Below are 11334 nucleotides of genomic sequence, written 5' to 3' on the forward strand. Positions count from 1 at the left end.
ACCCCCCAGAGGCCATAATTTGCTGACTCCTGAGTTAGAGATCAGGAACGTGGTGAATGAAACATCCTATAGTTAGGCTGAAAGACCCCCAAAAGAGATGGCCAATAAACTCTATTTCCTTTCCTTTCCTTTATTTTATTGTATTTATTTAAATCTGTGATTTCTCTGCATCTTCTTATTCCTTTACTAAAGAATTTGCTACTTACTTGGGTGTCTGAGGAAAAAGATGCCGTACCATTTGGTTGAAACACTAATATAGGAGCAGGACAACCTGAAAAAAAAAAAATAGTAATGAAAATCCAGGTCTACAGATACTGAATCTTTGCTGTGCCAGGTATTTCTGGGAAACAAAAGCAGAAATAAGGCGTATCATTATGCAGGAATTATAGGGGCACATGCAGAATTTTGTAGGATCACACAGGAGGCAGAGTAATCACGCTCACGGAAGACGACTGTGTTTATTGGAGGAACTGGTAAGAAACAAGCTGGTAGGAAGACTTACTAAGCGAGTGTCATGGAAAAAACAAATATTGCAAAAAGTCATTTAAAAAAACCAGTAGATTAAGTCACTAGGCACTAATGAAAAATTACCTTTGTGGAGATGATAAACGTTTAAGCACTAAACAAATCGAGAAAGGCCTTGTGAAAACTAACGAAGGGAAACCTCACTAGAGTCTGGAGGGAGGCAGTGGGAGTCAAAGCATTCCTCTGCAATTTCCGGAAGAAGTGTCAGTTACAGACCCCAACAGAAGAAACCTCGAGAAGAATCATCACAGTCCCTCACACAGAAAAGACGCACACTGCATCTTCTATAAGAAAACAACTACCCCTGCAACTTAGCTGCTGAGAAACCATGCTTTTCTCTAACGAACTTTAGACTTGCCTTCAAAACAACCCATTCCAAATTCTTCCTGCTTCTCAAAAAACATGCTGTTCCTCTTCTTTGTTGGACGTGCCTATGGTTTTTCAGCAGCTTCTGTGTCCCAAATTACAACTCTCCACTATTCCTGAATAAACCCATTTTTATGGCCAAATTACTGTTTTATTTTTAAGATTAAAATTTTTTTTAATGTTTCTTTATTTTTGAGAGAGAGAGAGAGAGAAAGAGACAGCATGAGTGTGCGAGGAGCAGAGAGAGAGGATCCAGGCTCTGAGATGTCAGCACAGAGCCCTATGTGGGGCTCGAACTCATGAACCGTGAGATCATGACTTGAGCTAAAGTCTGATGCTTAACTGATTGAGCCACCCAGGTGCCCCTTATTTTTAAGATTCACAGGCTTTGTAAAAAAAATTAGTCCTGGGGTAGCTCAGTCGGTTAAGCAACTGACTCTTGATCTCAGCTCAGGTCTTGATCTCAGGGTTATGAGTTCAAGCCCTATGTTGGGCTCCATGGTGGGTGTGATGCCTACTGAAAAAAAAATAGTCCTGAAGAAAATCAAATGCTGTGGGCTGAAGACAGCAACTTTTTTCATGGTGTACAGCACCAACATTCTTGTTTTTCACTCCCAGAAAACTTTTTCTAGATTACTTTGTTATTGCAGCAAAAATAGCATTTAGTGAGTGAAATCACAAGCAATTGCTTCCACACTCAACTGAAAATATAGAAAATAACTGGAAGACCATTTTTTTTTAATTATGCAGAAAGTAAACAAGTGTAACTAAATAAATGCTGGTTTGGGACAATTTGTACATTACAGGATTCCAGTGTTTATCAGGCTAGCGGCTAAAGGTATTTTCTTTTAATCAGGCTTCGTGCCCAGCATAGAGCCCAACATAGGGCTTGAACTCACCACCCTGAGATCAAGGGTCAGATGCTTAACCCAAACCACCCATGCACCCCTAAAGGTGTTTCCTTTGAACAAACTCATTATTTTCTTTTAAATCCATCCTCATTACCCATACCATAGATAACTAAGTTCACAATTTTGCTATATACTGACTGAGGCTTTTTATTTATTTACTTATTAAAATTTTTTAATGTTTATTTTTTAAAAAAATTTTTAATGATTATTTATTACTGAGAGAAAGAGAGAGAGAGCACAAGGAGGGGAAGAGCAGAGAGAGGGGGAGACAAAGAATCCGAAGAAGGCTCCAGGCTCTGAGCTGTCAGCACAGAGCCTGATGCAGGGCTCCAACCCACCGGCTGTGAGATCATGACCTGAGCTGAAGTCAGACGCTTAACCGACTGGGCCACCCAGGCACCCCTAATGTTTATTTATTTATTTTCCTAATGTTTATTTTTGAGAGAGAGTGCGCGTGAGCGAGTGTGAGCGTTTGTGAGCGGGGGAGGGGCAGAGAGAGAGGGAGGCACAGAATCAGAAGTAGGCTCCAGGCTCCCAGCTGTCAGCACAGAGCCCGACGTGGGGCTCGAACTCACAAGCTGTGAGATTACGACCTGAGCTGAAGTCAGACACTCAACTGACTGAGCCACCCAGGCGTCCCCAAGGCTCTTTTTAAAATAAACAAATGTTTAAATGGTGGAGCTCATCCCATACAAACTATCTAAATTCGAACCTACAGTTTCTAAGGGCTGGGAGATCAGAAAAAGCGTCAGTAGCTCTTCTTCTTTAACTTCATCTCTGTGTAACTTTAGTTGCAAACAGCAACCCTAGATACAGGACACTCTGAAAAATGGCATGCCTTCGTTTCCACCTAAAAGCATTAAAAAAAAGTAACCTTTCACAATCATTGTATTTATGCCTCAATTTCTCAACCTGAGTACTTCGCTGGGAAAATGTGGAGTTAAAGATGCCTAAGGCTATTTCACCCTCACTTTGAAAACACAATCTTTTCTGTTTCCGAGTAATGGTACACTTTATGTGTTACATTACGGAAACCTGAACAGGGAGGGTTAACCAAATACCATTTGGACTTTAAAAGTAGCTTGAAACATCTCCCAACCGGTTCAGTTCTAGCGCAGAAATCTGCATTCTGACCCCAATTCAAGATGGCCTGCTAGCTGCAGTCCCAATTTTAGTATTTCATCATGCAAAAAACTTCCATTTAAAAAACACTGCAGTTCTTTAGTCTTCCTACTATAAACCACACGTCCGTGGTATGGTATGGTTAAGATATTCACTTGTGCACTAAGCAGCCTCCTCCAAAGTACAAGCATAAACTGCAGGAAGCAAGGAGTCAGAGATGGCCAAATATTTTTGCAAAACGTGAGTTTCTTTTACCCAGTACTCTCCGGAGTATCTTAAAAAAAAAAAAATTCAGCTAAAAAAGAAGTGCCATTTGCTCTAGCAATGACAATGCTGGAGAGACACTGACGAGCCCCACTCAAGGAGCAAACACCTTCATCCGTGCCCCGTGCAGCTTCTGGCACCTGACGACCACACCCACGCCAATTCCCGCCCCTCGGCCCCGCCCATCGCTGATGCAGGTCGCCGGCGCGGTCACCGTAAAGCGGTCCCTACTGCACGTAAACTTCCGGCTCCGCGGAAACGTCATCCCTGGATTCAGTGGGGAGGTCCCCGGGGCGGTACCGGAAGTGACGCAGGGGCGCGCCCTCCATTTTGTGGAACGCAGGAGCAGCTAAGTGCGTCAGTTTTGGAAAGACGTAGACGAGTTTAGTCCTGGTTTGCGGGGAGGCAGACGGCTCCGTCGCAGACTACGGACCTCTCTGGTCTCTCAGCTGCCAAAGATCCTGTCCGGTAGGTGAGTGACTCACTTTGAGGGAAAGGCTTCTCGGATCGAGGCTTCTTCATGGCCGCTCAGATCGTGAGTGGCCAGGGCTGCTCTCTTTGCGGAGGACGGCGTCCAATGAGCGCAGTTTATTCGAGGTGGGCGCTGGGGCACGTCTCCCTTTGGGTACTGTTTGAGGGGAACTGAAGGTGGAAGGGCGGTCGTGGTTATGGTCATTTTTACACAGGGGTCTATGCTCCTCCCTGCCTCCTTACCTCTTTACTTCCCGAACCCCCCGAGTTTGGGCGGAGACCTTTGCTCGGGGGTGTGGCTAGGGTTTTCTGCGGGAGGGCACAATGACTCCGGAACTATGGAGTCGTGGGAGGGGGTGGGAGGAGGGCGTTTGGCACGCGCGGCTCTCCCCCACCGCTGTCTCCGCCGCCGCCATTTTGTGGCTGCCGGCGTCCGCCCGCCGCCGTTTGCGCAGGCGCGGCGGTGGCGTCGCGAGAATCCGGCTTCCACCCGCTGTGACGCTCCTGGGAGGCGGCGACGCGCGCGCGGCCCGTCACCATTGGGCTGGCCTTGCGGAGGGCGGGGTCGGCTCCGCCCGCACTTCTCGGCCTTTCCTAACTGCGGCAGATGGGAGGGGGCCAGAAGAGCCAGGGAGAGAGTGCGGCTGCGCAGTTCCAGAGGCGGCAGTGGGCGTTGCGGTTGCTGCGGTCTGGGCCCAGGGAAGGATCGTGTTGGGAGCCGAGTTTTAATTTTGTCTGCAAGGGACCTGGCCTAATAAGAGGCACTCTTGGCAATCTTGTTTATAACATCACCGGGTAAACATTTTATTTTATGCCGTTTATGTTTTTGGCCCCTTAACTAGGCATTCTTCTGACATTCACTGGTATTGTTTCAATCGAATCATTTTCTAACAGGAAATACTAGCCGGATATCATGAGTGGCTGTCGAGTATTCATCGGGAGGCTAAATCCCGCGGCCAGGGAGAAGGACGTGGAAAGATTCTTCAAGGGGTATGGACGAATAAGAGATATTGATCTGAAAAGAGGCTTTGGTTTTGTGGTAAGTGTTTTAGAACTACTGTTAAGTCGCTAAAGATTTTGATGAGCAGTGTGTTTTGATTTTACTGAGTTCAGGTAGGGTATCTTTGGAAAACTTTGTATCTTCTCAGAGCAGTGAATTTTCTTGAGGGATAACCTCGCTGTTGGTTGGAGGGAAACCACTCCTGATCACTGTCTTTAAGATAGTCATTCTATCACACGTTTGCAGTGCTCTTACTATGTTGTAGAATATATCTTAGAGCCACATTAAGCAGGGGGTTGGTCTGTTTGTTTTTTTTTTTTCCCCCCATGTTTACATTTTAGGAATTTGAGGATCCCAGGGATGCAGATGATGCTGTATATGAACTTGATGGAAAAGAACTCTGCAGTGAAAGGTGAGAACGTTAGTTTTGTAACCAGTGAGCACCGTAAGATGGACTAGATCAGCTGGGATATTTTTCAAAGTCGATCTCTTGTGGCTTGTGTGGAGATAACGGAGTCTTTTTTCCCCCTTCCTGTAGGGTTACTATTGAACATGCTAGGGCTCGATCTCGAGGTGGAAGAGGTAGAGGACGCTATTCTGACCGTTTTAGTAGTCGCAGACCTCGAAATGATAGACGGTATGTGATAGATGGTGGATGGCTGCTTTGAACAATCTTTACCGCAGGAGGAGCTTTTAATGTTTAAGAACCATTAGCAATAAGTGATTCTGGTACTTACTGAGTAATCGTTTCTCCTTTTCATATGTTAATCCACTGTTCCTGATTAGTGCGTGTAGTAAGTCCTGTAAAATAATGTAGAAACTTGATGGGAGTCCTTTGAATGACTTGTTCTGTCTCGTTGCTTGAACTTGTCCACAGTCGAACACAGTAGGTACACACTGCTGCATTTCTTCCATTGTGAGTACTCATTTTCTTCCTCAGAAATGCTCCACCTGTAAGAACAGAAAATCGGCTTATAGTTGAAAATTTATCTTCAAGAGTCAGCTGGCAGGTTTGTTGAAATACAGTTTTGAGCTATTTTAATGTGGCTTTTTAAGAATTAATGGGCAGTTAATGTTTTATTATGTTTTATTAAAAGTAATTTTATCTTTAATTAATTTTAAAATGGATTTAATTGTAATTTTAAAATTTTAATTAAATGTAATTGGGGGATATTTCAAACTTTAATAATTAGTGATCAAATGTTTAATGTTTTGAGGATATATTTTCTTGTTTATTAAAATCAATTTTAACCAAATATTAAACCCTTTATTTGCCAGCCTATCTGTGTCGTTGGCCTTATGACGAGGAGTGCCTGTGGGTTATCCTAATCGTTGTCTTGGTCACTCTTGGTTGGGCCTGGTTGACTTTGCCAGTCAGCTCCTACAGTGATCAATTGGCCACCTCTAGATCTGTGTTTGCCGGTCTAGACGTAATCGGTGCACTTAAACTTGAAGTGCCAGGTTGCAGCGATCCCAGAGCCTTGATAACGTGATCTGATCCCTAAGTTGAGAGCGGTCTTCCTGTAACGCTTCCGAATAAGAGGTCCTGGTCGAAAAGAGTTGAAAGATACGAAATTAGGTGGTCGTTGGAATCCTGATCGCAGTAAAGTGTTCCTTGGTAACTGCACAAGAGTAGAACATGTCTGCATCCGCCTGTAGTCTGCTAATAGGGAGGGCTGTGCGATTAAAGGCTTCCATCGATTGGGTAGTGTCCTTCAAGTGGGTGGCGAAGAGCCAGTCGGGCATATGTCATGAAGGTTTCTCCGACCGATTAACGGTTTGCTGCTTGACTAGCCTAGGGAAATAATAATAAAGGTAAAGTAAACTTTTTTAATGACATATGGGGCACAAAATAACTGGTGTCTTGTAAATGTTCTGTTTTGTTTTTTTTAATATAAAATTTCTACTTTAGTCTTTACTTTTAAAATATGTACTGTTTCTTTTTGTTTCTTTTTGTTTTGTTTTTTGTTTTGCTTTTTTTCTTATGTATTGAGCTCAGTATAGACTAATACTACTTTAATGTTAAGATCTGAATTTCCTCTAGCATTTTGCTTAAAAGCAATATGCTTTTTTGCTTATTTCGTGCCCTGACCTAGATAATTTTTCAATTCTGATAGAATACAAGTGTGGTAAATGCCATGTTTGTACTTTATCTAACATCTTCTCTTCCAGTAGTCTTGTTTTTTATACCATGTGGTTGTTTGTGTGTCACGTCGCCTTTTCTTTGCTTGACACGATTGTCTTGTGTTAAGGATCTCAAAGATTTCATGAGACAAGCTGGGGAAGTAACCTTTGCGGATGCACATCGACCTAAATTAAATGAAGGGTGAGTGTGTATTGGAGATCATAACTGCCTTTTAAAACATACTGAAAATTTTACTGGGGATTTTTTTTAGAGAACATAAAATTTGGACATGCTGTAGTGCAGTGGTTCTCAATCCAGGAGGAGTTTGCTCAGTAGGGAGCACTGGACAACAGTTTTGGTGGTTGTAACTGGTTGAGGTCACTACTGGCACCTGGGTAGAGGCCAGGGATGCTGCTAAACATCTGATGGTGCATAGGAAAGCCTTCCACAACTGAGAATTAACAATTTCAGTTGTTTGGAAAGGTTGAGAAACCTTGTTGCAATGCTGTTCTCCATTAAGATCTCAGACAATGTAGTATTAACAAAAGGTGCACAGAGAAGGTATTTTAGTTTGCTGTGTGTAGTGTGAGACTAGGCTATAACATGTATGTACCTTTATAAAGGGCTTTTTTTTGTTTGTTTTTTTAATTGTAGGGTGGTAGAATTTGCCTCTTATGGTGATTTAAAGAATGCTATTGAAAAACTTTCTGGAAAGGAAATAAATGGGAGAAAAATCAAATTAATCGAAGGCAGCAAAAGGCACAGGTATCTCTTTAACATTTTTAAGACAAAGTTTTAGTTAATAGGTTTGTAGGGACTGCTTCTTATGTTGTATTTTTCCTCCCTTCCTAGTAGGTCACGAAGCAGGTCTCGTTCCCGAACCAGGAGTTCCTCTAGGTCTCGTAGCCGATCTCGTTCCCGGAGTCGCAAGTCTTACAGCCGGTCCAGGAGCCGGAGCCGGAGCCGGAGCAAGTCCCGTTCTGTTAGTAGGTCTCCTGTGCCTGAAAAGAGCCAGAAACGTGGTTCTTCAAGTAGATCTAAGTCTCCAGCATCTGTGGATCGCCAGAGGTCCAGGTCCCGATCCCGGTCAAGGTCCAGATCAGTTGACAGTGGCAATTAAACTGTAAATAACTTGCCCTGGGGGCCTTTTTTAAAAACACACACACAAAAATTCCCAAACCATACTTGCTAAAAATTCTGGTAAGTATGTGCTTTTCTGTGGGGGGGTTGGGGGTGGGATTTGGAGGGGGGTTGGGTTGGGCTGGATATCTTTGTAGATGTGGACCACCAAGGGGTTGTTGAAAACTAATTGTATTAAATGTCTTTTGATAAGCCTTCTGCTCACATTTTTGTGAATGTCTGAAGTGTATAGTTTGTGTATATTGAGAGAGCTCTTTTATAACTAAAGCAAATTTAATTTTTTTGTACTAGAAAAGATTTGAACATTTTAGTTCTTGGTTATTCAAATATGTTAATTCAGAATTAGTTTAATGCCTCAATTAAACTAATTAATAGCTTTGGACACTTAAAAGAGCTCTAAATTTGCTTGTACATAAAGGCTTGAGTTTTCCTTGTTAGGGTCAAGGGTGTCCTCCCACCCACCCTTTAACAGCTGCCTGACGACACGTTAAAGCAGCTGTTTGTTATTGATAATAAAAGATTATAAAACTGCTTTTGTCTGTCTGTCTGAAGGACGAATGCGGTTTACTCCTCCCTCCCCATCTACATTCAGCACATTTAAAATGCCTTTATAGAGAATCCTGGAGTTTGGTGTGGTGGGTTTTTTAAATTTTTTGAAAATTTAAATCTTGCCATTTCAGGGCTAGTCAAAACTGGGGCAGAGAAGACTGTGAACTGTTCAAAATAATGGTAACTGTTGTTTTGGTTTCCTGTGTGTGACCTTCCATGCTCTTTCTCTTTATTACTGTATTGTATTGACATCAGGTTGTTCAGGCTTCCGTAGCCAAGAGAACGATAATTTGGGAAGGAAATTATAAAAATTGTTTTTATGTGTTGTATGTAATTTTGAAGGTCAGAGGTGATCACAGCTTATTTTAATTCCATGTACAAGAGTGCTTTAAGAGGTTTCGTGTTTCTTGCTTTCAATGCTGTGATGTGGGTGTGACCGTATGTTAAGGGGAAAACAGTTTACTAGAGAAAACTGCTGAAGGTTCTACACCCGTTTTTGTTCTGGGAGCCTATATGTGTAGATGATGAACGCTGTTAATAGTCTCTTCTAGGACTCTCTAGAGACTACTTAGATTATCTTGGTCCCATGCAGGAGTGCTGAGTTAGATAAATGGTAACAGTGAGTGACACGTAGTAGCCAGATACTCTGACAGTTGTCTTCCCTGTGTGTTCTTGAATCTCAGTTACTTCCTACATACAAGAACGCATCTTCTAGGAGCGAAATTGGGGCCAAAGAAGAGCAAGTAAGTGGTGAACTAGTATGGGCATTGGAGTCCAGTTCCCCAGAACCCAAGCACCACGTTTTCTTAGTGTAGACAAATCTGCCTTAGCCTTGCAGGGGTTTTCTGAGGAAAACAGTTGGAAGTACCAGTTGGCTTTCCAACCAAAAGTGTGGGCATTGGGTAGTGGGACTCCATTTGGGGGGATAGGTTTGAAAGGTTTTTGGTATACATTTGCTTCTCGTACCCCAGACTAGAAATTGAGGCCAGAGAATGGGGAAGCCGAACCTTCTACCATGAATGAGATGGATTTTAGGGAGAGTTTAGTATGCTTGTTTGTTTACTGAGGTGGAGGCATGTGGAAAGCAGTGGAACCTAGGTTTTTTTTTTCCTTTTTTTTTTTTTTTTAAAGATTTTATAAGCAATGTTTGCACCCAACGTGGGGCTTGAACTCTGAACGAGGTCACGTTGTGTGTTCCACCAGCTGAGCCAGCCAGGCGCCCCAGGTTCTTTTATTGGGTTGCTTCGGAAGGCTGCAAGTCCGCCAGAAGTTAATGTCAAATGGAAGGAGACAATTTTTTTGTTTTAGGTATGATAGATATAACTGGGTAGTATGGTGTAGATACTTCTTGATATTTTACCAGTTGACTCTATTCTGATAGTTTTTCAGTAAATGATATCCGTGGCTTACCATTTTAATACTAACAAACATTTGTTACACGGTGAAGCAATAAAATATAAGGCCCTTTGAGCAAATGGGAGGTGACTGGGAGTTAATTTGAACCAGCAAATAAACCTGAATTCCCAGATCCAAGACCTGAGAAATAGAGGAGTGTGTTATTCTAAGCAAATTTAGGGCCAGAGTTTGTGGGACATGTGTTAACTTTTCTCTTTATATGTTCCTTTTATCTAGTCCTCAAAATCTAGTCCTTTGAAAGGACAATTTGAGGGTAGTAGGTCCCAAGCCCAGCCTTCCTTTCATGAAAAAACTATTCTGCTTAACCAAGTTTCCTAGCAGGTGATGTCGGCTGGGTGGTAGACAAAATCATTTGAACAGTTAAGTTTAAGAGAATATGTAAAAGTGGTAGGTGCGTAGACCTTTTCACAGATTAAGAGCATGTTAGTGACCCAAACTGGTGATTCTTAAACTTACTGTGGTATTGGGAGTACTGGTGGTCTTGGACATTGGCCAGACGCTGCCTTAAAATTAACTTGGGTTTACAGTCAGTTGAACTTATACTGAATGGCATGAAAAATCTTAATTAGGCACGGTCTGCTATTTGCAAGGATGAGATGTTCATGAATCTAACGATTGTATATGAGCATTATGTAAAACATTTCATAGGAAATTTGAAATTTTAGAAATGTAATTTAAATGGAGAAACCACCCCTTTTGCAGTAGCTTGCAGCTCTCTGAGTTTTGAGGGGATATAATAGGAAAACCACTGATAGCTCATGAATTGATGGGCTAGACTTTTAGATTAGTGGACATTTCTGTTGGTTGTGTTTTCTTGTTTCCTGGCTTTCCCCCTCTACTTACGATGGTATTCTCCAGAAATGTCTGTTCATTTCATTACGAGTGAGATTTTGAGCCAGTCTTGTTTAATTGCATTTGCATTCTGTGTCTGTTTTTTGTACATGTAGTATCACGTTGGTGTTTTTAGGAGCTTTAACCCATCCCCAAATAGGGTTTCAAAAGGGAAGGAATGAGAAATTTTAAGGTTAGAAAGGACTTCTGAAGTTTAAATCTGGGAGCACTGAGCATTTATTTCCCTCTTCTGTCACAAAAGTTGGAACAGGATTTGGATATTTGATTTTAGGTAAAAGTTCCTATTTGTTGCCTAGTTGAGAAATTGAGTGCCTTTCGTATGCCTATGGAACACTTTGGAGATGCAGGGGCAAAAGGCAGTTTTGGTTTTTGCCCTCATAGGACTGTCATTGAAGAATTCTTTTATTTATTTTTTAGTTTTTTAATTTTTTTGAGAGGGGGTGCCACAGAGAGAATCCCACGCGGGCTCTGTACTGACAGCATGGCGCCTAATGCCAGACTTGAACTCCCAAACCATGAGATCATGACCGGAGCTAGCATTAAGAGTTGGATACTTCACTGACTGAGCCACCCAGGCACCGCACAAGTCTTTA

General features: G+C 42.4%; 1 protein-coding gene across 5 annotated transcripts; it reads left to right on the forward strand.

Moving 5' to 3' along the window:
• Positions 1-3497: 3497 nt before the first annotated feature.
• On the forward strand, positions 3498-8455 carry SRSF5 (serine and arginine rich splicing factor 5). 5 transcript variants are annotated; one of them, XM_078448084.2, is made up of 9 exons: positions 3499-3660; positions 4267-4454; positions 4554-4698; positions 5001-5071; positions 5198-5296; positions 5600-5669; positions 6912-6985; positions 7439-7549; positions 7637-8455. In XM_078448084.2, exons 3-9 carry the CDS (start codon positions 4573-4575, stop codon positions 7902-7904), a joined length of 819 nt encoding a protein of 272 aa, XP_078304210.1. In that variant the 5' UTR covers positions 3499-3660; positions 4267-4454; positions 4554-4572; the 3' UTR covers positions 7905-8455. The 5 variants fall into 5 exon arrangements, with proteins under 5 accessions (XP_078304211.1, XP_078304210.1, XP_060476143.1 ...); XM_078448085.2 differs by lacking the exon at positions 4267-4454 and having other exon boundaries at positions 3498-3660; positions 7640-8455; XM_060620160.3 differs by lacking the exon at positions 4267-4454 and having other exon boundaries at positions 3499-3785.
• The last annotated feature ends 2879 nt before the right edge of the window (positions 8456-11334 follow it).

This window comes from Panthera onca, chromosome B3 (genome assembly GCF_046562875.1).
Source record: "Panthera onca isolate mPanOnc1 chromosome B3, mPanOnc1 haplotype 2, whole genome shotgun sequence".
Classification (NCBI taxonomy): domain Eukaryota; kingdom Metazoa; phylum Chordata; class Mammalia; order Carnivora; family Felidae; genus Panthera; species Panthera onca.